The sequence below is a fragment of the Hyla sarda genome, chromosome 11 (assembly GCF_029499605.1).
Source record: "Hyla sarda isolate aHylSar1 chromosome 11, aHylSar1.hap1, whole genome shotgun sequence".
Taxonomy (NCBI): domain Eukaryota; kingdom Metazoa; phylum Chordata; class Amphibia; order Anura; family Hylidae; genus Hyla; species Hyla sarda.
The window spans coordinates 70218582-70246054 of NC_079199.1; the positions used below are offsets into that span (position 1 = coordinate 70218582).

At 43.5% G+C, this 27473-nt stretch overlaps 1 protein-coding gene across 1 annotated transcript in view; it reads right to left on the bottom strand.

The window, feature by feature from the left end:
* LOC130295251 (ETS translocation variant 3-like) overlaps positions 1-27473 on the bottom strand; it is an 86624-nt gene that overhangs the window by 31090 nt on the left and 28061 nt on the right. The window contains exons 2-3 of the mRNA XM_056545816.1: positions 22867-22927; positions 187-424 (exon numbers count right to left, since the gene is read on the bottom strand). Coding sequence (XP_056401791.1) covers positions 187-424; positions 22867-22912 — 284 coding nt within the window. The 5' untranslated portion in view covers positions 22913-22927. The remainder of the gene's footprint in view (positions 1-186; positions 425-22866; positions 22928-27473) is intronic.

The following is a 27473-nucleotide window of genomic DNA, read 5'->3' on the forward strand; positions in this document are numbered from 1 at the left end:
ATGAAGTCACTGTAAAGCTGGCTTCACAGCAACTTGCAGAGACAACTACATCCACAAGCAGTGACTGGACAATTTTGCCAATATCATCAAAGTTTTATCGGAAACATCAGCCAATGCATGTGGGTGTGTTTTTTTCCGGGTCGGCAGAAGTACCCGACTTAAGTATTTTGCCGTAAGCTCTCTTACCTGAGTGCCCGACTCAGTTTGTCATAGTTCATCTGGGGTTTACATTTCCTCCGGCCCCACAGCCTGGCCACTTCATCTGGATCCTTGATGACAAACTCTCCGTATTCTCCTTGTTGCCAGGCAATGACGTGACGGAACTCCTCCTTCTGCAGAAGCTCCAAGATGAAGTGCCATAGCTGGATCTGCCGTGAGCCAGGGCTAGACTCTGCCTTGAATGCCCAATCCGGAAAGTGATAACCTGCAGATTGTTAAAGAAATCAAATAAATGATAAAAAAAAAAAAAAAAAAAAAAAAAACACGACAAGTGATCGCAAAAGAAAAAAAAGATCACACAAAAACCATGGAAAAAACTAAAAAGACATTTAAGCAGAAGACGTACACAAAAATAGAGAAGAGCAAAGATATATTAGATTTGCCAGCATTAGACAGAAGCACAAACACCAACCTACACATAAAAGAAAAACGATTTAAGACACTGCATGTTTAAGAGAGCACACAAAAAACAAAAAGCAAGAACAATCATACTGTCATATATACACACACACACGCACTGTTTGGGTTATAGGACATGTGGCAAATAAAAATGCAACAATCGGGATGAACAGACAAGTTAACTCAGGAAAGGTCTTAAGATTCTGTTAGGAGTTAAAATATTTAAGACTTCATATCCACACTCAACATTTGCATTGTTGCTTAGCAGCAGAAAACCTAGCCCACGGGTGACAAAATGGGATCACTATGCTCTTGTGTGGATGTTGTTAACTTTAAGATGAAAGGCTGGAAATGTGGATTTCAATCAACAGCTGAAAAGAGATTTTTTTATGGAGCAGCAGGAAAGGGTTTGGAAGTTGGATATAGAGGAATTTCAGTCTCTAGAACTGAAGCCACTGAGAAAGTATGACAGGACTTTAGTGGAATGACAGGACTTTAGTGGATATTCATTTATGGTCTATTCACCCGTACAGTATTCTGCGCAGATTTGATGCGCAGATTTTTCTGCTGCAGATTACAATGTAAACTGAATGACTGAACACCGCTTGAAATCCTGCACATCAAATCTGCGTGCATCAAATCTGCGCAGAATACTGTACGTGTGAGTAGACCCTTAAAAAGGAATCTGTCATCAGTGTCACCCACTCAAAAATGTTGGTACAGGGGTGTAGTACGGGTCACACTAATAAGGATACTTTGCTATTCCCAAGTCCTAGTCCCGTTCATCCATTATCTTCCTTATCTGGATAGCAACCTTGGTGCATGGGCGTTGATCCAAGAGCATGCTGACATCAAAGTTACTGCTTACCCTGCTCGGAGCCAGGCCAAGTGAAGAAGCAGCAGCAAGGTCAGCATGCTCCTAAAGCCCTAAAGTCTGAATAAGATCATGGACAAAAGGGACCAAGGGATAGGCAGGTATCCCTGTCAACAGCACTACATGCCTGAATCAACAGATTGGTGCGGGTGACATTGATGAAATGCTCCCTTTAATGGAAGCCACCTGCTAGCATGACTTCTGTATTCTCCATGTGGAAGTGAAGCACACGCCCATGTATGGTGTATAAAATAAGTCTATCCATGCAGCAGAGTGCAGAATTAGTCCTTTATTATCCATGCTCTTTAAAAAAAAAAGGTACTGTAGTAGCCAGCTAACTGCTCCATTATCACAATCGGAAGGGGTGGTACAGTTTAACCCATTAACCCCTTAACGACACAGGACGTATAATTACGTTCTACGCCGGCTCCTGCGATATAATGGGGGTCACACGGTGACCCCGCATCATATTGCGTCTTTCCCAGAGGCTAACGATAGCTGGGACCCGTGGCTAATAAAGTTGAGTGCCGCGTCTAACGGTATAAAAAAATTTTTTTTTTTTAAAGTTAGTAAATGTGATTCCCTAATAAAAGTTTGAATCCACCCCCCTTTTCCCATTTAAGAAAAAAAACAAAACTATAAATAAAAAATATAAACATCATGTGGTATCGCCGTGTGCGTAAATGTCTGAACTAAGAAATATATCGTTAATTAAACAGTCACGGCCAATAGCGTACACGTTGAAAAAAAAAAGTGAATAAAAAAACAAAAATGGTACAGATAAAAACTTTAGATCACAGCGCAAAAAATGAGCCCTCATACCGCCAAGTATGCGGAAAAATAAAAAGTTATAGGGGTTAGAAGAGGACATTTTTAAACTTATTAATTTTGCATGCATGTGGTTATGATTTTTTCCAAAATTAAAACAAAATCAAACCTATATAAGTAGGGTATCATTTTAATCGTATGGACCTACAGAATAAAGAGAATGTGTCATTTTTACTGAAAAATGCACTGTGTAGAAATGGAAGCCCCCAAAATTTACAAAATCGTATTTTTGCTCCAATTTTGTCCCACAAATTTTTTTTTTTGGTTCCGCCATAGATTTTTGGGTAAAATGACTGATGTCATCATATGGGTCAGGAAGGGTTATGATTTTTACAAGGTAAGGAGGAAAAAACAAAAAGTGCAAAAATGTAAAAAAGTCCTTAAGGGGTTAATGTAGCAGTGAACGAGCAACGGCGTAATACATATCTGTGTCGACATTGCAAAAAAATGGGAAACTCTTACAAAACTGGGTTGCCTGGCAGGGAAAGGGGGGGGGGGGGGGGGGGGAGAGTGCAATTGTTGGGATGGAGACCAAAAAGCGGTTTTAGCTGGATTCTGACCATTAGAGATCATAGTGGGAATTATTAAAAGTATTTTTTTTCTTCTTTTCAATTAATATAACCTAGTCTGGCAACCCCGTTTCAAAGGACAATTACAAAGTATAAAAGCAAAAAGGATAGAAATGGAGGTTCTGGATGGCACCTTCCTATATGTTAAACTTTCCAAAGTTTAATGAACAAAATGGCAATTTATTGGTTAAAATGCAACTTTAGAAGTTTCGAACCCATACCGGGTTTTTCATCAGGCAGTAGGTGTTACATACATAAAGCGCTCCAACTTAAATTTACAGACATTCATATACTGCAGGGTCACAGGTAGAACATTAGAACATAAATAAACATGATTCACTCGTGGTAAAAATTATAAAGAATGAAAACCATTATATACAGAAAAAGATTAGAATAAAGATGCATAATCAACCATTTTTGCAGCGCTAGAGATACCTAATCAGGAGCCCACTGTGTTGCTAATAGCTGTATTATAGTTCTCCAAAGTAGGTTCACTTCCATAGAGATTTGCTTCTGCAGATTGGTAAATTTTCAGCATTTTTTAGCACTGCAAACCTCCGTCGGGGAGTACACTAGAGTTGCATAAAAACACTGGTTTCTGGAGGAGAGTTCACTCTGAGATCTGCATCAGGCTTACATATTCGGAGGAGAGTTACCTATGAGAGATCGGCGTAAAATATTCCATGTATCCCATATTGTTTTATCTTGAGAATGAGCATAATTTAGCAGCGATGGAGACCCTTATTTTGCAGCCCACTTATCGGCGCACGTTTCTCAGACTTGGCAGAACCGTACGTATAGTGGACATGGGGTATATAACTGTGTAATACTAAGTATAAATATTTATTAACACTGCTGCAGTTTCCCAGTTTTGATTGATATGAATCTGAAGTGAGTTAGCTATGAGGGAGATCAGCGCCAGAGTATATCATGTCTCACAAATCATGGACTATGTAGACACTGTTCCACAACCCATCCTACTGATATAGATCCTATTAGTCACCCCAATTGACCATAGGAGAGAAAGCAATTCCAACTGCTTTGAACTACTTAATAAAAAAAAAAAAAAAAAAAATACATGGGGGAGATTTATCAAAACCTGTGCAGAGGAAAAGTTGTCCAGTTGCCCATAGCAACCAATCAGAATGCTTGTTTCATTTTTCACAGGCCTTCCTGAAAATGAAAGTAGTGAGCTGATTGGTTGCTATGGGCAACTGGGCAAGTTTTCCTCTGCACAGGTTTTGATAAATCTCCCCCATGAGGTTTACTGGATGTTAAATTTCAGCAGTAACCTCCCGAGGCTTGAATGAAATTGTAAAGACGATCATTTAAACAGTTAAATATCTCTATGACGTCATCTTCTGCTATTCGTTTTATCATGCCAGCTATTCACCTCAATGCTGGAACCAGGATGGCCATATCACTACCTATGTCATTTCATAGCAAAATATGCCAACCCTATCCTTTTGATATGGTCTACAAATACATATGGTTCTCATTAGTACCATACTATGTCCCTCAGAATAATGGATAAATATGCCAGCCTAAAAACATAGGTCTTTTATTAGCACTCTACGTTTCAAAAAGTGCATACATGCCTTTTATCATGAGCATATAAAATACTAATGACACCAAACTAGTGGAGTCCCTCTCCCTTAATGACCGTAACACAATAATCGCACAATACATAACTTCATTATATAAGTGAATCAACCCCAAGATATAATACTATGGAAGAACCACACATCTGTATATACCATTTACTGTACCCAAATGATCGTCCTGTAAATTGTTTCCTCATAATATAAGTGACTCACCCTAACTATTCACGTCAACGCCGAATAATATATATACGAGACAATTGCAATGTTCTATCAGTATAAGAAATGGTCTCATATCTGCCCTTCTCTACAGAGAACTAAACCAGCTGCAGAAATATGCACTGTTAAGTGGGCTCAATTATGGGGGTCTCCAGCGCTGCAAAATATATAAAAAGGTACCTATAGGATAGTGAGACATGATATACTCCGGCGCTGATCTCCCTCATAACTAACTCACTTCGGATTTATATCAATCAAAACTGGGAAACTGCAGACGCGCTGCTAAATTCGGGATTATGCTCATTCTCAAGATAAAATATGCGATACATGGAATATTTTATGCCGATCTCTTATAGATAACTCACCTCGGAATATGTAAACCTGACACCGATCTCCAGAGTGAACTCAACTTCAGAAACCACACAGAGATTTTATGCAACATTAGCGGGCTCCCCGATGGAGGTTTGCAGTGCTAAAAAAAAAAAATCCTTAAAAAAAAAAAAAAAAAAAAAAAAAATATATATATAAATAAATCTTCGATTTGCAGATGCGGATCTCTATGGAAGTGAACCTACTTCGGAGAACTATAATACAAATATGGGCAACAAAGTGGGCTCCTGATTAGGGATCTCCAGCACTGCAAAAAAAAAAAAAAAGGTTGATTATGCAACTTTATGCTAATCTATATTTTTTTATAGATTAGAATATATACATACATACATACACATACATATACACACACACACACATATATATATATATATATATATATATATATATATATATATATATATATATATATATATATATATACACACTGTAAGGATTCCTCCTTGGGGATTAGCTCCGGGATCGTCCTGGACACTGCCACGGGACACGTTTCCACTCAAACCTGCAGACAACGGCTATTCATTCAAGCCTGGCACCCTGCCAGCTTTATTTAGACAGGTTGCAGGTAAAACAAAACATAACTCCGTAACAAACCAAAGTCCTAGACCGTCTGGTCACTGACTACACATATCAGCATGCCCTGACTACTATCTGGTGAGCTACCCTCAGCCAGCATAAAACATGTGCCCCTGCAACCTGTTACAGTTCACACCACTTCTTCACTTCTTGGACCGCTCACAGTTCGCTGTGTGTTTCCTCAACAGGGTCCGTGTGTCTCCCACTACAGCAACATGCTGTTACCCAGGGAGAACCCCAACTATTCTGTTTCTTTTCCTTTTAAAAACACACTTTCCCTTCCTGATACCTCATTAATCAGGCCACAGGTGGAGCATTCTGCAGAGCTAGCAAGGGAAATACACCCTTTCCTTGCCACACTGCCACATATCTCCCTCCCCCCCCCCCCCCCTCTGCTCAGACCACCGGGAAGGAGCACTTGTATTCAAAAGGCAGAGTCCAACTGCCTTTCCTTTTCCTTGAACAACTACATCCAACAGGTTTTGAGGCACTTGGCTTCCTTCATCAGTAGATTTTATCTGCACCACTTCAATGGAGCACCCTTCTTTCATTCGCACTTTCCTCAGCCACCGAGCACAAGACTTTTGGTCACCTTTGACAAATTCCTTGTAAAAAGCTCCATTCATGTCACACCTTTCCAACACCAGGTTCTTCATCTTGGTCTGTGCAGTGCTCTGGACACTAGGTGCGGACAAGGCAGATGCTCCAGGCCTTTGTCTTCTTCTGTCACTGGTATGGCCATTGCCCGAACTTTGCTGGTGGCCAACCGAGCCTGTATCACCCATTTGCAGGTCTTCTAAGACATCCTCCACAATTTCAGGAGGCTTCCCTTTAATGCACCTGTCCATCTTCTCCTTGAGACGGACTCTTCTCCAAATTCTACTTCTACGGACTTTCTTCCGATGTTTTCTGGAACTAATCCAGCGCCTCTCAGGGATTCTACCACGACCCAGTCTATCATAGTGACCTCTTTTTAAGGACTTTGCTTTCTTATTAGCCCTTTCTTTAGGGACACCGACCTTCACAGGCTCATTTTTAGGCTGAGAACTCTTGGCTCCTTTAGGCAGTTTTTCACCTGCACCTTCAGATGTGTCACTGACTTTACTTGCAGCTTCTGCAGTTATCTCTGGTTTAACTTCTACCTCAGAGAACTTCTCTGCCTCAGCATGTTCACCATCCAATGTCAATATCTCTGCAGCTTCAGAGGACTTCCCATATGGTTTCACCTCAGTCTCAGCTTCAGAGTGCCTTTCATATGGCTTCTTCTCATGGTCAGACTCTACTGTTTCTTGCGTCCATTGTTCAGACTCTGCCTTTTTTAGAGAAAGCATCCCTGTCTCCAGTAGCTTTTGCCCCACAAGCAGTTTTTCTTCTTGTACACGGACGGCTGTGGCTTTGGCCTCAGTTTCCATCTGAGACACTTTTAACCTCTCATTAGCCAGTTCTACTATAGCTTGGTCACTGCTTTCTTTTAGGACCTGCATGTCCCCTTCCAGCTTTAAACATTTCTGCTGCTCACTCTTGAGCTTAGCAGAGTTCTTCTCACTTTCCAGCAATTCTGTCAAGTTTTTGACAGTATCCTCCAGGGACAGCAGTTCTCTCATCTGCTCATTGTCTTTATTCAGTTGCGCCATCTTGGATACTTTCTGCTCATAGACTTTTAGCTGAGCCTCTTGTACCCAGTGAATCCAAGGCAGCTGCGTGAGACTTAATGTGCATTTCGTTCTGCGCCTCCAGGCTCTGCACCTTATGAGCCATTACCACTTTCTCCTTCTCCAGCTCTTCCATGGCTACCAACCTAGCCTTGTAATCACTTTGTAGAGCCAGATATGCCCCACACAGGACATTCACTTCTTCATCCTTGAATGAGATCTGCTTGGCCAGAATCTCCAATTCTCTCTCCTTGCTGGTCATAAGACCCTTTGAGTGGGACAGTTCCTCCTGCAGAGCCGCAAACTCACTTTTGTTGCGCTCCATATCTTGTCGCTTCCTGCTCTTTATTGAAGTCTCCAAGCGCTTTTTCTTTCTTTCTCCTCTGTCAGGTGATGAACTACTTCTTCCTTTTGAGACAATTTAGCAGAAACCCTCTGTAAGGTTTCTTCAAGGTTCTGGATCTGCTCCCTTTTTTTTTTTTTTTTTACCAAGACCAGCGCGTTTTTTCCGAGATCTCTTACTTACAGCGGTCTCCTTACTCTCCTTACGCTGCTGGACCTTGAGACATTCTCTTGTCCTCTGACAGTCAGCTGTCCTTGGCCTGTCTCTTCCTTCAAGCCAACTCGTTCAGACTCTTCTCCACCTTTAGGAGTAGTCTCCCCCTTTTCAAGGGTCTTGGCCACTTGGGCTTCAGGGTAGTTCCTGGACAGTCTCTCTGGACTGTCTCTGCTCACTGGCAGACTTCTCCTTCACTTCAACACTGTCTCTCTGCTGCCCAGCAGAAAGGTCTAGGGCTCCTGGGTCTGCAACAACATCTGGTCCAGTGGTTCGACCTTCCTGGTCACGATCCATCTCTGGTCCAGACGTCACATCTCCTTCACTATGGACTCTGTCTGTGACAGTAAGCGCAGCACCCAGCTCCACATGTACTCTCTTCAGTACTTCTGCATTATCCACAGACATCTCTGTAGCTTCTTTTCCAGTCCCCTCTTCCAGATGACCGCACAATTTCAACCCCCCTTTTGGCTCATCTTTATTCACAAGGTTCAGCATAGCTTCCTCTTTTCCAGTCTCATTCACTTCTTCCAGGTGACAGCGCAACTCTAGCCCCACGTTGGGCTCATCTTCAGCTGGCGGATGGAACCCATGTTCCTGTACCTGATCCGTTTCTGGTTTCACTGAAGATTCTGTTTCACCCAGAGGCACACTTGTCACTTGAGTCGCTGGATCCTCTTGGACTTGACTCACGGTCTGGTCTTCAGCTCCCCCAGCAGTCTGGCAGACCCCTATCTGACCTACATCTAGTGACTGCTGACACTCCCCGTCCTCAGCCTCTGCTGAGTAACTCTCCACTAGTGTGTGGTGCAAGTCAAGTGTTGTGGGCCTATCAGGTGTACCTGCTCTAGTCACCTGACAGTATTCCCATAATTGCTGAAAAAAATGGAAAATCCGTCCCCAGTACTACATCATACTCCAAGGAGGGCTCTATTGCAACCTTGTGACCTATAGTACCATAGGGAGTAGAAATACAGACATTAACCGTTTTATAACCCCAAATACCAGCCTGCATAGACATTATAGCAGGGTCTGGCTTTCTGCTGCTGGACTTTACCAGACTTATTACACATCTAGGGTCTAACAAAACCATCATCTTTTTACCTTCTATTGCCAGCTCACACAGGTTTTTTTTTTTGTCCTGTCAGGTGGCAGCAGTTATCTTTACATCTGAACAAATCAACATAAGTTTTTCAACAAAACATTATCAGATTGCACATGTTCAAAATTTACAGGACAGTTCATGGCACTAGGACCTAACTCAGGCAAAGTGTGTTTTGTTACATTTTCTCCCAGTCCTGCATTCAACATTTTCTGTTTAGATTTTTTCAATCCGATCTGCACAGTGTGAACAGTCTCATCAGTCTTCATGAGGGGTTCTCCACCCTCACATGATTTTGCAACTGGACATAGGTTGGTACCACCTTGAACACTGTTCACACAGTCAACTAGGGAAACACCACCCTCCGACTCAGCTTTTTTATGCACAGTCCCATCATTTTTATGCCCAGTCTCATAGTCTCTATTCATGGCCCCCATAAACCCCTGGAACAGTCTTACCAGAATCTCTTGCCGTCCAGTCAATTAAGGGCTGGTGCTGGACACCTCTCACCAGCTTCTCTGCTGCAGAACATCGCTCCACTTGCTCTTTAAGTAGCTCTGCAACTTTAAACCCAGCATCACTGTTAGGCTGCAGTGCACACTGTAGTCTTGCAGTTTGGCTTACTCCCACTTGAGTCAGGATCTCTGTCTTGACTTTCTCATAGTCCCGTAAGATCTTTGGATCCAGTTCACAATGAACGTTTTGGGCCTCCACACCAATGAATCCAAACACCAAGTTTCCCCAGTGTGTCTTGGGCCATGCCTCATACATAGCAATCCTTTCAAACTCTGCAAAGCTTGCTTCCTCTTGCGCTGCAGCCGTCTGCAACACAACACTTATCAGGACATCCATCTTGCAACACAGCACAGTCCTCTGCCAAAATGTCAGCCTTTTGCCAACAAAATTTTCCGTTGCCCCTAGCAATGCCTTTATACACAGTCTCAAAACTTAATTTGCACTCTGCAGGTGGCCCGTCCACCTGTCTCCTTACTTGAGAAAGAGCGCCCACTCGCTTGATGCGATCTGTTGCCCCTAGCAACAACTTCACTGCAACTCAACCACTGGTTGCTCCTAGCAACGTGTTTGCCCGCATCCGACATCAATTGTAAGGATTCCTCCTTGGGGATTAGCTCCCGGATCGTCCTGGACACTGCCACGGGACACGTTTCCACTCAATAAACCCGCAGACAACGGCTATTCATTCAAGCCTGGCACCTTGCCAGCTTTATTTAGACAGGTTGCAGGTAAAACAAAACATAACTCAGGAACAAACCAAAGTCCTAGACCGTCTGGTCACCGACTACACATCAGCATGCCCTGACTACTATCTGGTGAGCTACCCTCAGCCAGCATAAAACATGTGCCCCTACAACCTGTTACAGTTCACACCACTTCACTTCTTGGACCGTTCACAGTTCGCTGTGTGTTTCCTCAACATGGTCCGTGTGTCTCCCCCTACAGCAACATGCTGTTACCCAGGGAGAGCCCCAACTATTCTGTTTCTTTTCCTTTTAAAACACACTTTCCCTTCCTGATACCTCATTAATCAGGCCACAGGTGGAGCATTCTGCAGAGATAGCAAGGGAAATACACCCTTTCCTTGCCACACTGCCACAACACACACACACACACACGGGGACAGTACTTTACTCAGGGAGAGGACACCTCTTCAGGTGTAACGGAGATTCAGGTTAGGCCAATTAGCACTCCACAGGCATTCTGGGTAGGAGAATAAGAGAATATGCAAAGCAGCTCATTACACCACCTTTTCCGGTAGTGTTCCCTGGTATCAGCTTGGCTCCTGTTAAGGAATATAAAAAGCTTTTTATATTCCTTAACAGGAGCCAAACTCATACCAGGGAACACTACCTGAAAAGGTGGTGTAATGAGCTGCTTTGCGATGAATAGATGCTAAGATATAGCTAAGATATAGCCAAGATATAGCTAATTGTCAATTGCCATAAATTGCCATAAATTGTCCCACTAGTATATATGTTCCTATAGCAGGACAATTTATGGCCTATCTTAGGCTGGGTTCACACCACGTTTTGTTAAATACGGCTCCCGTATACGGTTGGGAGGAGGGGGGCGGGGCTTAATTGCGGCGCCCGCACTCAGCCGTATTCAGGAACCGTATTTCATGTATGTCTATGAGCCGACCGGAGTGAACCGCAGCCTCCGGTCGGCTTCGTTTTTGGCCGTATGCGGTTTCCCGACCGCAGGCAAAAACGTGGTCGACCACGTTTTTGCCTGCGGTCGGGAAACCGCATACGGCCAAAAACGAAGCCGACCGGAGGCTGCGGTTCACTCCGGTCGGCTCATAGACATACATGAAATACGGTTCCTGAATACGGCTGAGTGCGGGCGCCGCAATTAAGCCCCGCCCCCCTCCTCCCAACTGTATACGGGAGCCGTATTTAACAAAACGTGGTGTGAACCCAGCCTTCGTGTGAATTCTCCACATCTATTGTCTTAACCCCTGCATATTTGTGAGATGTAACCTGTGTCTTCTACTTGTGAGCTTAGATCTGCTTTGGACTTGATAAAAGGGAGGAATCCTGAAAGCTTGTCTCTACAAAATGCTGTTCGTCCAATAAAAAAGGTATTACAAGATACTGCAACATTTTTTGATTTGCATCTTCTGCATCACTGGACTAATATGGCTACTTAAATTTACTATATATTTATTTATATTATAATTGTTTACATTTTTACCAGTAGTGAGCCATGTTTTATTTAAGTTATACCTGTGACTCGGTAGCATTTGAATGTCTAAATTTAAGTTGGCGCGCTTTATGTATGTAACACCTACTGCCTGACTACGAAACCGGTCAGGGTTAGAAGCTTCTTAAGTTGCATTTTAACCAATAAATTGCCATTTTGTTCATTAAACTCTGGAAAGTTTATCGACATTTAGGAAGGCGCCATCCAGAACATCCATTTTTTCCTTATCACAGGGTTACCTGGAGGTCACAGTCAAGGACACAGGCAGCCAACCCTTTGGATCCACGAACTCCGAGCGAGTCTACATGTCTACTAAGGTGTTTTGCTCTCAGTACAACACCATATGGTAAGGTGAAATACACAGCACACTGCACCGTAATAAATCACAGTATTCCACTAGCAGCGCACCTCTCTTTTTTCCAGAAAAATTACAAAGTGTCATAGCAGGAGATCAGAAGTTTTGATCATTGGGGGGGGGGGGCTCTCAGATGACAAGGCCAATACTAACTAAAAAGGGAGGGCAGAAGTTTTCAGTTAAGCACTGTGCTCCTTCATTTCTAAACAGCTATCTTCATCTACAAGGAAGACCCAGCAGAAAGTAAAAGGACACTGATCAGCCAGAGTGCTTATGTCCTTCCATCTAAGGGTCCATTCACTGGGAAACATCTGCCACAAATTCAAATTCCAGACTTCGCAGTAAGTCAGCTTGAAAATGCATTGCTTTAAGGAGACTGCGCATTTATGAGCGGTCCAAGTGCCGGCTCATTCTGTCAGCGACCATAATCCAACATAATCCAAAAAAAAAAAAAAAGTTTCCAGGGGAGTAATCCTTTAATCAACTGGTGCCAGAAATTTAAACCAGATTTTTAAATTACTTTTGTTTAAAAATCTTAACCCGTCCAGTACTTAGCTGCTGTATGTTCTTTTTGAATTTCCTTTTTTGTCTGACCAGTGTGCTCTCTGGACAGTCCCTGACATGGACAGAGGTGTCAACAGAGGAGAAGGAGGTTTACTATAGGGATTTGCTTCTTCTCTGGACAGTTCCTGACAAACAGAGGTGTCAGCAGAGAGCACTGGTCAGACAGAAAGGGAATTAAAAAAAGAAAGAACTTCCTCTGGAACATACAGCAGCTGATAAGTACTGGAAGTGTAAAGATTTTTAAATAGAAGTAATTTACAAAATTTGTTAAAGTTTCTGGCACCAGTTGATTAAAAAAAACAAAAAAACAAAGCTTTCCAGGGGAGTACCCCTTTAAGCCCATAACCTCTTAAGGACTCAGACAATTTTCAGTGTAGGACCCAGCCATTTTTGCACTAGCAGCGCACCTCTGTGACCACTGTCACTTTAAGCATTAATAACTCTCGGATGCTTTTACCTTTCATTCTGATTCAGAGATTGTTAGTGGTGAAATTTTGTCGATACTTGCATAATTTCTTGGCGAAAAATTCCCAAATTTTATGAATTGAAAATAGAAAATTTTGCATTTTTTTTTTTTTACTTTTAAGCTCTCTGCTAATAAGCAAAATGAATATTCCAAATAAATGATATATTTATTCACATATAAAATATGTCTACTTTATGTTTGCATCATAAAGTTGACAAGTTTTTACTTTTGGAAGACAGAGGGCTTCAAAGTATAGAAGCAATTTTCCACAAATTTTTAAAAATCTAAATTTTACAGGGACCAGTTCAGTTTTGAAGTGGATTTGAAGAGCCTTCATATTAGAAATACCCCATAAATTACCCCATTATAAAAACTGCACCCCTCAACGTATTCAAAATGACATTCAAAAGGTTTGTTAACCCGTTAGGTGTTTCACAGGAATAGCAGCAAATTGGAGAAAATTCAAAATCTTCATTTTTTTACACTGGCATGTTCTTGTAGACCCAGTTTTTGAATTTTTACAAGGGGTAAAAGGAGAGAAATCTTCCAAAAATGTGTAACCCAATTTTTCTCGAGTAAGGAAGTACCTCATATGTGTATGTCATGTGTTCGGCGGGCGCAGTAGAGGGCTCAGAAGGGAAGGAGCGGCAGTGCGATTTTGGAGAGTGTTTTTTCTGAAATGGTTTTTGGGGGGCATGTCACATTTAGGAAGCCCTATGATGCCTGAACAGAAAAAAAAAATAAATAAAAAAAAAAAAACACACCACATGGCATACTATTTTGGAAACTACACCCCTCAAGGCACTTAACAAGGGGTTCAGTGAGCCTTAACACCCCACAGGTGTTTGACGACTTTTCGTTAAAGTTGGATGAGTAAATTGTTTTTTATTTTATTTTTCACTAAAATGCTGTTTTTTCCCCAAATGTTTACAAGGGGTGATAGGAGAAATGCCCCCAAAATGTGTAGCCCCATCTTTTCTGGAAATACCCCACGTGTGGACGTCAAGTGCTCTGCTGGCGCACTACAGTGCTCAAGAGAAGGAGTCACATTTGGCTTTTGAAAAGCAAATTCTGCTGAAATTGTTTTTGGGGGGCATGTCCCATTTAGGAAGCCCCTATGGAGCCAGGACAGCAAAAAAAACCTACATGGCATACTATTTTTGGAAACTACACCCCTCAAGGAATGTAAAAAGGGGTACAGTGAGCCTTAACACCCCACATGTGTTTGATAAATGTTCATTAAGTGGTATGTGAAAAGGAAAAATTTGATTTTCTTTTTTACACTAAAATGCTGGGGTTACCCCAAATTTTTCATTTTCACAAGTGTTAACAGGAGAAAATGTTAGTGTAAATTTGTAAATACATTTCTTTGGAGTAAGGACATACCTCATGTCTGGGCGTAAACAGCGTGCACACCGGTCTCAGAGGTGCAGGAGCGCAGTCAGGGCCTTGAGCTTTGCATTGCTGCCTATAGAGCCAGAACATTGGGACCCCCTTCAAGGGGCATTACATGGGGTAAATAAGGGGGGTACACTAAGTAAATAAAGTGGGGTACAGTGGGACATAAAATCAAACATTTTCCCAGAATGATGACCAAGAGCATAGCCAAAACTAAATATGCCCACCCCAAACCCTATGCTCTGAATCATCATTGTGGGAATGTGATGTGTGTGGCCGTCCCTAACCTGTTGCCTCAAATGTGCACCCAGCTCAGGTGGATAGAGCGCGCTGGGCCTTTGAGGCAACATTAAAAGTCCCCGATGATAGTGACTGGCTCATTTTTGGAAAAATACCCCCAGAGGTCTTATCAGTTTTTTTTTTTTTTTGTTTTTTTATAAAAAAGTTTTTGGGGCAATTTAATGGTTTTATGGGGTTGAAATTTGCAATGTACTCTGGACTTTGTACATTGGAGTCAAATTATGGAAAATTTAAATGAATAGGGAAAATTTTAGTACTCCATGGAAGTGTGATACTCCCTGAAGCAATCCTTAATGCAGAGGCCCGAATGATCGGGGCAAGTGTCACATTGAGTGGTGGTATCCTTCCGAATCCCCATCTTGTAACACTGCATTTTTCTGGGATCGTCCCTTCTTTCCAGTGTGGGGAACTTCACCTGGAAAGTGTTGGCCTGGCACCTATAACTTCAGTTCCCGGTCGCCAAAGATCAGGACCTTTAGGACTTCTTGGAACTGAGGGTATGTCCCTGTGCTGCCAGTGTACTGGGACAGTACAAGAGTTGTACATGGCAACCTGTACCATGTAGACCGCAACTTCCTTGTACCATACCGGTGTTTTCCACATGGTCATGTATGGCTTGAGGACTTGATCAGAAAGATCAACTCCCCCCATATACAGATTGTAGTCCAGAATACAAATCGCGCTTGAGGACCAGTGTTGTGGTACCTCGCACAGGGACAGGCGAGCTGCCGTTACCATGAATAGTGGTCAGCATAAGGACATCCCTCTTATCTTATACCTGACCAGCAACAGGTTTTCATGGGCAAGGGCACGGGACTCACCCTTGGGAATAGGTGTCTGGATCAAATTTAGAGGGGGCGGCCTCTCCGGTTCTTCCGCACGGTCCAACAAGCGGACGTCGATCTGGCGGCAACGGATGTGAACAGAGGGATGCTGGTGTAAAAGTTGTCCATGTACACATGGTAACCCTTATCCAGCAATGGGTGCACAAGCTCCCAAACGATTTTCCCGCTAACACCCAGAGTGGGGGAACAATCTGGGGGGTTCAATACGGGAATCTCGTCCCTCATACACTCTAAACTTGTAAGTGTGTAGCCGGAGGGGGTGTGAGGGAGACTCCTAGTACAAGCGGCATTGTCGCTTTTACAAGTGCCGGCCACTATCATGGGGGGGGGGGGGTGCGTGGCCGCATCGCCGCCGCCGTAAAGGGGACTCATCAGTACTACATGATGAGGACGACTAGGAAGAACACAGGAATGTAGGATTTTCCTCGTCCTCACTGACAGATTCGGAGGCAAGAAAAGCGTATGCCTCCGCTGCCAAAAATGCCTGGCGAGTCCCCCAGTGGGGGGGGGGGGGGGTAAAGAGAGGGGAGTATGTAGTGTGCTTGTTGTGACTTTAAATTATATAACGGTGTGCGATTAATATAACGGTGTGTGACGAAATCGCCACCTCCCCATAGATACAGGAGGTGATTGGGGGGTGTATCCTTGACCACCATGCATCTCCGGGTCAGCGGGTCACCTGTGACCCTCATCACCGGAATAGACGCAAATTGCAAGTGTGAATTCACTTGCAATTTGCGGCGATCACCGACTTGGGGGGGGGTTCGTTCTGATGACCCCCCCCCCCTAGGCATTTGCACGGGGTGCCTGCTGATAGATATCCCCCGGGCGTACAGGCACATCCTGTGTCTTTAAGTACCTGGGTGTCAGGAAGTACCCGTACGCCCGGGGTCCTGAACAGGTTAAAAATGCGGAGCATCTCCATACGCCCCCGTTTCAAAGTCCTTAAGGTCTGAGGGCATATGGGTACGCCAGTTGGAATTCCGTTCCCAGCCGCTCGCCGGGCAAGGACCAGACCGGGATGCCTGCTGAAATCATTCAGCAGGCATCCCGGCAGTGTGCCGAGGGGGATCCTGAGGAAATGCTAACCAGCAGTCCAGAGTCATCTGGGTCACGTGTGACCCGATGACTCGGATAATGATTATGATTGGTGGTGTAATATACACCAATCATCGGTACAGTACTGGGGGGGGCAGCACTGTTGCCACCCCCAGTACAGCAGCGATTGGGCGGCCGTAGTTACCGCACCAATCACTGCAATATGGGGAGGGGGGTATAGGAGCACACTGTTCCGTTCTGCCCACCATTTTTCAGTGATCTGGTGTGCAGGACGGAGTCCCGTGTTGCCATCACCCCCTCACACAAAGAAAAAAAAAGTGTTAAAAAGTGCCCCCTTTCTGTGGCCCCTTGGCACAGAAAGCAGTCAGGGAAAGCATTAGATTAGGTAGGGACAGTTTTTTTCAGCGTACTATCTGTAGGCGTCAGCAGGTCTGCAGCACCTTTAGCTGCTTGTCCCCGGCCCTAGAGGGTCGCTGTAGTCTGCACCCAGCGTTTATTGGGGGGGACGCAGACCTTTGTATTTTTTGCTGAACGTGTGGCGGGCCCTCTTAGCTAAAGCCCACCTGCCGCTGATCAGTGCTGTAGTACTGATCAGTGTTTTTTGTGGTGAAGGCGCTTTTTGGGGGATTAAAGAGTTATTTTTTTTGCACCTATAGATGGTCCGTGCCACCAGTAGCAGGCCTGTGCTGTGTGGATGGACCATACCTGTGTGTGCGGCCTGCCCCACTGCTGTCAGTGATTTATCACTGATTAGCTTTTTTGGGGGGAGTTTAATCTTAGTTTTATTTTTCAGGTTTTTTGTGTCAGGGTCTGTACGTGCCATCAGTCACTGTGCTGGGCTGAGTGACCAGACCCGCCCCACTGACTTCTGCACCCCCTGCCGCCACCAAGCGCTAATCAGTGTGCACACCACTGATTAGGTAAACGCGTTTTTTTTGGTGCAGGGTTTTTTGCGATCGTAGTCTTTAATTAAAACAGTTTTTTTTTAGTTATTTTTGTTCTTCGGGAGGTAGTATCGCACCACACACACCAATAAAGTCCCCCCCCCCCCACACACATATATACACTTCACCCCCACCTATACATATGCCTTACTTGCCTCCGACAGCACCTCAGAGGACGAGGAAGACCCCACCTTCCTTATTTCCTCATCCTCCTCCTCATCATCATCATCTTCTGATGAGCCACCAAGGTGGAGACACCGCCATGCGAGGACTCAAACCTCCTCTGCTCCTCACCCTGTGCCCCATGCTAGAATGAGTCCCCCTGGCACTCATACTAGTCAAGCCCCCCAGCCAAGTTTACTGGTGCCCCGTACCAGCGAACTTGTCTGGACTCAGCCAGCGGACTACGAGCCCGTGATTCCGGAGTTTGTTGGAGACTCAGGAATCAAGATTAGGAGTACATGTATAAAAAGGAGGGAACCGAAAAAAGGCGCTCGCTAAGTGTAGATGTTTCCCAAGAAAAAAGTCAGATGCTATATATACACACACCCCCCCAATAATTTGTAGTATCTGGCAAATGATGAGGTATTACACTCACCTTCCAGTGTTGTGCTGCAGGCACACCACTGCCATGCGCATATAAGAATATGAATGCTCAGTAGGAACCCCTGTAGCAGCCTGACGTCCTGGCCCCGGTCATCAAAGATGGCTGTCTGAGGTTTGGAGAGGTGTATATTAGGGAACGACCGATTATCGGTATGGCCGATATTATCGGCCGATAATCACGATTTTGGGCATTATTGGTATTGGCAATTACCTTGCCGATAAGCCGATAATGCCCCGACCCACCGCACCCCCCACCGTAGTGCTGGCCGGTATACCGGTATGGATTTTTTCCCATACCGCTATACCGGTCGGGCCCCTCCCCCACCCTCCGAGTCAATTAAAAAAAAAAATATTTACTTACCCGTAATGGGGGTGGTCAGGGCCATCCATCCTTCCTGTAGTGTCCAGCGGCTTTCCGGGTGGAGGGTGAACCGGTCCGGGCTGTCCTTCTCCGGGGGTCATCTTCTCCACTCCGGGCAGGCTCCGGCCTAGTACGCTGCATAGACGCCGCTGCGCCGTGACGTCAGGTGCGTCGCTGTGCACGGGCATCACTGCGCAGCGGCGTCTATGCAGCGTAGTAGGCCAGAGCCTGCCCGGAGTGGAGAAGAGCACCCCCGGAGAAGAAGGACAGCCCGGACCGGTTCACCCTCCACCCGGAATGCCGCCGGACACTACAGGAAGGATGGATGGCCCGGACCACCCTGACCGGTAGGGGGAGAGAAGTGGATGGTGGCGGCGGCAGCGGCCTATGGCCCTGCAAAAGCCACTGCAGTGCATTGATTTAAAGCACCCGCTTTAAATCAATGATCTGCAGCGGTGTCGAGGGGGGATAAATAGCCGATAACTTATACCGAAATATCGGTATAAGTTATCGGCTATCGGCCCTAACCTCCACCGATTATCGGTATTGGCCCTAAAAAAAACGATATCGGTCGATCCCTAGTGTGTATACCCCTCTCTGGTGAGGATCGCGATCCGGCACTGCAGGGTGGCGGTCTGTTACAGATTCACAGCAGGCAGCCGAGGTAAAAACCAAGTAGGAAAACCAAGCTCAAAGACGACGCGTTTCGCAAGGCACCCCTTGCTGACGAAGCAAGGGGTGCGTTGCGAAACGCATTGTCTTTGTGCTATTTTAAACAATAAACCTACTTGGTTTTTACCTCGGCTGCCTGCTCTGAATCTGTAACAGAACGCAACCCTGCAGCGCCGGATCTAGATCCTCACCAGCGAAGAATATACACTCCTCTCCAAACCTCAGTCCGGTTCACTGAAATGGACTATTTCAGGGTTTTTTGCAGTGACTACTTTGTCAATCTGATGGTTGACCAGACGAACCTGTAAGCTCAACCGTTAGTCGCCGCAAACCCGGGCTCATTTTTAGCTAGACCCAATTAGTGGTTCCCAGTCAATGCAGCCAAAATGACATCCCCGGTTCGAGGCCATTCGGAAATGTTTGCATTATGCGGTATGTTCCCCCCCCCCCCCCCTTGTATTTTCCTATGAATATATGTAACTGTTAGATCCAGAAGAAACAAACATAGGCCTCAAATGCTAAGAGTTCTCGCTCATGATCTCTGTCGTATTTCCAGGCGTCAATTCAGAGTCACAAGTTAGTTGTTCCCAGAAAGATGTAGTATAGGTTGAAAATTGCTTCCTTCATCCATTCCTGTCCTCTTTAGCCGTATACCCATTCCTCAGGGTGGGTACTGTCTGTAAAGGTGTCACATGTGGGTGTTCCATTCTTGTAGTTTCCTCTGAATGTATGTAACCGTCAGCTACTGATCTGCCATAGGCCTCAAATGCAAACAGACCTCTATGACTTCTGAGCCTTTTTGTGTGCCCACCCAGCAAGTTACCCCATATGTGAATGTGTGTCCATAGTCAGGAGAAAAAGCCCTCCAATATATGTAACCCAATTTATCCAATTACCCTTTGCGAAAATGTAAAAAATTGGGTAACCCCAGCATTTTAGAGTATGAAAAATGTTTTTTTTTTTTTTTTTTTTTACAGCCCACTGTTCAAAAAACCTGTGAGGTATAAGTACTCACTGTACCCCTTGTTACCTTCCATGAGGGGTGTAGTTTCAAAATTGTGGTCACTTGCCAGTTTTTATTTTTATTTTTTTTTAATGATTTTATGTCAGAACCTCAACCATTGCAGTGCAAAGCACCACTTTAGGCCTCCAATCTCATCGGCCCTGTTTTGCACCCGCATAGTGCTTTACTGCCATATATATGGGGTATATCCTTATTCTGGAGAAATTGGGCTACAAATTTTGTGGAGCTTTTTTTCCTCTTACTACTTGTGAAACTAAAAAAAAAAAAAAAATATATACAGACAATGGAGCAGTCCTACTAGGCTAAGAGAGACACAAGGAAGTGAAGATAAATGTCTTTTATTTGCACCGTTGAAAAAGGGGACAAAGCTTCTCAAAACGCATCTGGGTTAAAGACTTTACCTGCCCAAGTATTGGGACAACTTGGAATCCACCACTGCCCCAGCAGAGCCATTGACAAGCTGCTTAAACCTATTGCCGGCAAGTGATAAACAGCACCGGACCTCCATTGCTCTCTCACATCCTTCCCCGTGCAGTCGGGGAAGAGAGACACAGGGCCGGATGATCTGCAATGCCGCCAAGCTCTTTTGATTGACTCCTCAAAACTTACCAACTGATCCGGTAAGAGGCATATTGTGCCGTCACATCCCCCTCTTATACAGTGTCCCCGTGCCGGCGGGGTATAGAGGTCTATGCCTAAGCGCTGATACGCACTGTGCAGGGGAATTATCGGCAAGGTAATTGCCGATACCGATAATGCCAAAAATCGTGATTATCGGCCGATAATATCGGCCATACCGATAATCGGTCGATCCCTAGTTTCCCTCTTGAGTCATGTTGTGAGCCCAAAGAGCACTTTATGTCAACATATGAGGTATTGCCATAATCGGGAGAAATTGGGCTACAAATTTAGGGGGGGGGGGGCTTTTTCACCTAATACCACTTTTAAACATTAAAAAAAAAAAAAAAAAAATGGGGCTACAAGAACATGTTAGTGTAAAAAAAAATGCAGATTTAGATTTTTCTCCACCACTTTGCTGCTATTTTTGTGAAACACCTAAAGGGTTAAACTTTCTTAATGTCATTTTGAATACTTTGAGGGGTGTAGTTTCTATAATGGGGTATTTCTCACAGGAAGGCCCCTGAAATCCACTTCAAACTTTATTGGTCCCTTAAATTCAGATTTAGAAATTTGTGAAAATTTAAAAAAAAATTGCTGCTATACTTTGAAGCCCTCTAATATCTTCAAAAAGTAAAAACATGTCAACTTTATGATGCCAACATAAAGTAGACCTATTGTATATGTGAATTAATATAAAATGTATTTTCCTTACAAGAAGAGAGTTTCAAAGTTAGTTAAATTTTCAATTTTTCCATCAAATTTTGGAATTTTTCACCAAGAAACGATGCAAGTATCGACGAAAATTTACCACTAACAAAGTAGAATATGTCACGAAAAAACAAACAAAATCTCGGAATCAGAATAAACGGTAAAAGCATTCCAGAGTTATTAATGCATAAAGTGACAGTGGTCAGAATTGCAAAAAAGGGCTCAGTCCTTTAGGGGTTAAAGCTTCTGACATGTCACCATTTCATGTCAAGAGCTTCATGAAGTGATAGCTACTCTTTAATATGATCACATACTTTTCTGCAGCATGTCGATTAATCCCCCAAGTTTGCAAGTTACAAGGCTTTATAGCCCCTATGACGGCTCGGGCAATTTATCAGAGGGGTAGGAACCATAATTATAACATAAGCATTGTTCAGTGCAGTGACTAACAGGGGGTGCGCATAAAGGGGTACTCCACTGGCCAGCCTTCCAGCTGCCTTCTGAACATTTAGTTCCGAGCGCTGTGTGTGCGCTGCGGGGGGTCGACCACACCCCCTCATGTCAGGCCTCGCCCCCTCAATGCCAGTCTATAGACAGGGTCTTGGCAGCTGTCACACCCTTCGCATAGACTTGCATTGAGGGAGCGTGGCCTGGTGTCACAAGGGGGTGTGGCAGATCCCCACAGTGCAGGCACAGTGTTCGGAACTAAGTGTTGCGAACGCAGCCGGAAGGCTGTCCAGCGAAGTACCCCTTTAATGTCTGGGGTGTGTATTCAGCGATGGCTGCACTAAGCATGATCTTGTCAATTGCTAAATACATGTCCCTGTCGTGGCAATTGCTACATACGTCCCTGGACAATAAATATATAATTTCACTTGGCATTATGGGCTCAAAGGGAAAAAAAAAAAAAAACTACTATGTCCACCTGATACACCTCTCTGGCTTATTGCAGGAGTCATGAGTGGGTGACATGGCCTCTATGACACCTTTTTTAGCCCAAGATAAATGGACAGGGACTGCACTATATGCAAAATGTTTTTTTATGGTAAAGCAATATATGCTAGGAAGAAGCAGTAGCCATTTCTAGAACATGCGGAACCATCATTTAGGCATAAAGTCACACAGGAGTATTCACAAATGTAAACACAAATATTAAGAGACAAGACCAGCATTGTGTTTTAAATAGTCATTTCAGGTTGTATGCTTCGCATTATGATGATAGCAGAAGTCTTACCTCCCCCTCCTTTTGACTTTTCTACAATACTGCAACCGGTTTTCATCTTTCTTCCTGCTGACTGTAAGACATAAGATTAATACAAGATAAAATACTACCCTAGCAAAAAGAGGTTTCTTAGCAAAATCACTCATTTATAAAAATGAGCTACTGCAATTATTCAGTATTGATAACAAAGCTGTACAGAAGCTGAGGGGCTAAAACTCACTATGACAGTTATGAAAGCCATAGCAACTCCTGCAACACTGAGAACGGCTTAAATGAGTACTCCGGCCACAGACATCTTATCCCCTTATCCAAAGGATAGGGGATAAGATGTCTCAACAGGGGGTCTGCCTCTGGGATTCCCCGCAATCTCTCCTGTGGCACCATGTCATCCGATGCACAGAGCAAACTTTGCTTTGTGCCTGATTACAGGCGATACAGGGGCCGGATTATCGTGACGTATCGCCCCCTCAATACATGTCTATGGGAGTGGGCGTGACGTCACCACGCCCCCTCCAATAGACTTGTATTGAGGAGGCAGGCTATGACGTCACGAGGGGTGGGACCGTGACATCACGATACTCCGGTCCCTGTAGCGCTCATCATCAGGCACAGAGCGACGTTCGCTTTGTCCAGCAGATGACCCAGGGTGCTGCAGGAGAGATTGCAGGGGTTCCCAGCAGCAGGACCCCCACGATCAGACATCTTATCCCCTTACAGCTAGTCACTTGACACTGTAACCCCCCCCCCCCCCCCCATCTCTCAATAAATTTGGAGAATGTATGAGCCCTGTCATTACCATCCAGGAACAAAACTGTCTTATTATATTCAGAGTCCGAGCCCTCAAGCTTTATGCCATATGGTAACATTTCTTTCTAACACATAGAATACAGATAATTTTCACACTATTGATCTCTACATGGAATATCCAACCATGATAAGGCCACCAATAAAGTTACACATAATGCTATAATAAATTGGATATTTATAACCCTGACAATGAGATGTCTGTGTATGCAGAGTCCCTTTATTTGCTCCACAGCAGAAGCTACATCTACTGGCTGTAGTGAGGCACAAGTCAGTGCACAACCTCCTCACAAGCTAGCAACATGCTACAATGCTCCGAGTGTGACCCTTTTGTCTCACAAACAAAAAAGGAAACTAACAGCTTACGCATTTCCTTCCTCGTGGTCAAAGTTGCCAAAAGCATTGTATCGTCTACCCTTGCAATTCACTTGTGGTGACAAACATAGGGTGATCTCACAGCTGAAGTACTAATCAAGAGCAACCTTAGCAAGTGGCTGTTTTGTCCACAGTGAATGGAGGCAGGGCATATGTAATGTAACCTCAGTGTCTATTCAGACTAGTAAAGGCTGCCGGTAGGTTAAAGGGAATACCTAAAGAAAAAATAGGTTTGTGAGATGTACTCTGTGGTGACCGAGAACGTCAGTCAAGGTATAATCTCCTATATACCCAAATGGCAATTCGTAAGAGAAAGGAAAAAAGGTGACTGGTTCTCTAGGTCTATGGGAATTACTATAGTGATGTCCTGGTGAGATTGGGTAGTGGTGTGGTAGGGTGTTGTCAGTTTGTCTGTATACATGGGATGATGGCTATGGTAGAGTGTTATATAATATGAATGTGATGTATGGTAATGAACGTACTAGAGTGTATGGCGGTGTATGAGATGCATTGAAATAATGTATGACAGAGTGTGTGTGTGTGTGTGTGTGTGTGTGTGTGTGTGTGTGTGTGTGTGTATGGCTGAGGCGTGTACGTTAGTGTAGCTGTGATAGAGGTTAGGTGTGATTGGGGGGGGGGATGTGAAGAGGACAAAGAAAAAAAATAAAATAAAAAGGAGAGAGAAAGAAGGAAAAGTAGAATAGTTTGTACTTGGATGCTTAAACAATTTATTTGTTATAAAATGACATACAATATATGGAAAAAGTGCTGGGCCCTAACACTTATGCTTTCCCATACACAATAAAAAATAATAATAAAAATAATATACCGGTATATAGTACTACACTAATAATACCAAGTCAAATAATTATACCATAGAGTCAGTATTCAATAGCCATAAAGTCAATAGTTCAAAGCACTGGACAGAAGCTCTGCTTCTCAAGTAACCGATAATATTCACATATATTGATTAGTATGTCCCACTGGACCATGTACCCAATTGGCCAATGCACAGTATCGGTGCTGCGACCGAAAAGAAGTTAGTAAGTTATCCACGGTACTGCGACCGTACTAATGCAGTGTCTCCAATGCAAAGGCGAAAGAAACAATCAATTGTAAAGTGAAACAAAGTTATGGAGATAGCGGTACTGCGACCGTGGGGACAATGTCGTCCCGTAGAAACAATGTATTCGATATAGCAATATTGCAGCTGTGATATGAGAAGGATACAAGCCTGTAGTAGTATAGCTGTTGGCGGTGCTGCGATCGCGCTAGATACATCAGAGTGGGAAAGCCGCAGGATGTACTACGGTCCCGTGGTGGGACAGACAGAGGAGGCTCCAGCAGTTGCAAATGTAGGTAAGCAGATAAGGGGGAGAAGATGTCAGGTACTATGTACCGCTCACCCGGTGCTTCCTGTAGCTTCTGCGGTATCCGTCCTCTCTGCAGGTGAAGAAATTATGCTGTACCGGTCAGTGGTGACTGGAGCTAGTGGTGATGGGCGTGTGTGTGGTCCCGGGCGCGCTAGGATGATTTCCTTGGTCTGTGCTTAGCCTCAGGGTTAGATTAGTTGTTGCAGTGCTTGAGAGTAGTAGTGCTTGACTTGGTATGCTAGGACTAGACGCGTTTCGGACCTGCTAGGTCCATCCTCAGTAGTCTAATGATCTGCTGCCATGATGGACCTTAAATACAGTCCAAGTACGATTTTGGAGGGAAACAGAAAAAACAGGGAGGCGGATCCAATTTTGGAAAAACCAGCATGGATCCAGGCTCAGGATAGAGAAATGGTGGGAATAGTAGGCAAAGAGAATGGGAAGTAAAGATACACAAAAAGTAAAAAAGTGAGATATGAATAATGTATGTTACATCAGGGGGTATAGTAAAAGTGTATATATGGATGTTCTGTTGGTTTTTGGGAATATTGATAATATATAATGAATTGTATTCAATCTTGTATTATGATCTGAGCAGACAATCAAATAAATATAATAAATGTAATAAATGTAGTAGCATAAATATGTAGATGGGTATTTTTGATAGTCTTGTGTGGGTGTAACTTTTGTTTGATAATTCCAGTATAGTAGGATATAATTTTCTCTGTGGGGGATGTGTAGACGATAAGTATGAAAATAGATGAGTTATGTGGGGGAGTATAGCTGTAGTATAGAGAAGCTGAAGCTCACTTGAGAGATAGATAGAGATATATATATATATATATGCACACACACACACACACACACACACACGTGTGTGTATGGAAACATGAATATAAAAAATATAAATATAAAATAAATAAAAGTAGGTATATAAACATATTTAAGATGTAATATATGTACATGAGAATAAAAAAATATTGATTTTAAAATAAAACATTAAAAATGTGTAATAAATATTATTGGTGAATTGGTGTGGATACACATGGATATTGCACTATTGTAGAAATCCAAAAATTTCTAGGCCTGCATTTAGACCAAAAGGTGTCAGTGTTTGTAGATCATAAATCAGTTTACTTTCTTGTCTGGACATTTTTTTGATGTGGTCGCCTCCTCTCCAATCAGGTTTCACTTTTTTTTATGGCCGCGAAGGAGAGTCCTGATGGATTCCTATTGTGTTTGTCTCGAAAGTGTGCTGATAATGAATGTTTGTTGAAGCCTATTTTAATATTGTGGACATGTTCTTGTATTCTCTTCTTGAGGCTTCTTTTCGTGCGTCCCACGTATTGTAATCCACATGGGCATGTAATTGTGGATATTGTTACAGGTAAGGAACTCAGTTATTCTGTGTTCTGAACCATTTGATTTGGACACTATATTCTCTGTTTTTCTGGGAAAATCAGTCAGCCTACAATTTGTACATTTTCCACAGCGGAAAAAACCTTTGAGTTTCAGCCATGTTTCTTTAGTTTTTTGGGTTTCATCCACCTCTGGTTGTTTTGTGGTTGGAGCTATTTGTAATCCCAAGTTTGGTGCTTTTGTGTAGATAATTTTAGGTTTGTCTGTTAAAAATGGATTTAAGGCTTTGTCTTGTTGTAGCAATTCCCAATAACTTTTTATAATATTTTCAATCTGTTTATGCTAGTTGTTGAAAGGTAGGATAATTTTTAGGTTCTGTTCCATAGTTGTAGACTTGTTTTTTTGTATAAAATAGTCTTTTCTTGTTTCCTGATTTTGTCTAATGCCTCTGTCAATAGTTTTTTGGGGTATTCTTTTTCATAAATTCTTCTGTTAATAATTTTGCTTCCTTTCCAAAGTCTTCTTCTTTGGTGCAGTTTCTCTTTAGGCACCTGAACTGTCCCTGAGGTACACCCTGGAGCCATTGAGGTAGGTGACAGCTGGTAGGTGAAGAGGATGTATGAATTTCTGGCGGTCGGTTTTGTGTAGGTTTGACATTTTAAATCACCATTGTTAATAGTGATAAAGAGATCTAAAAATTCAACCTGT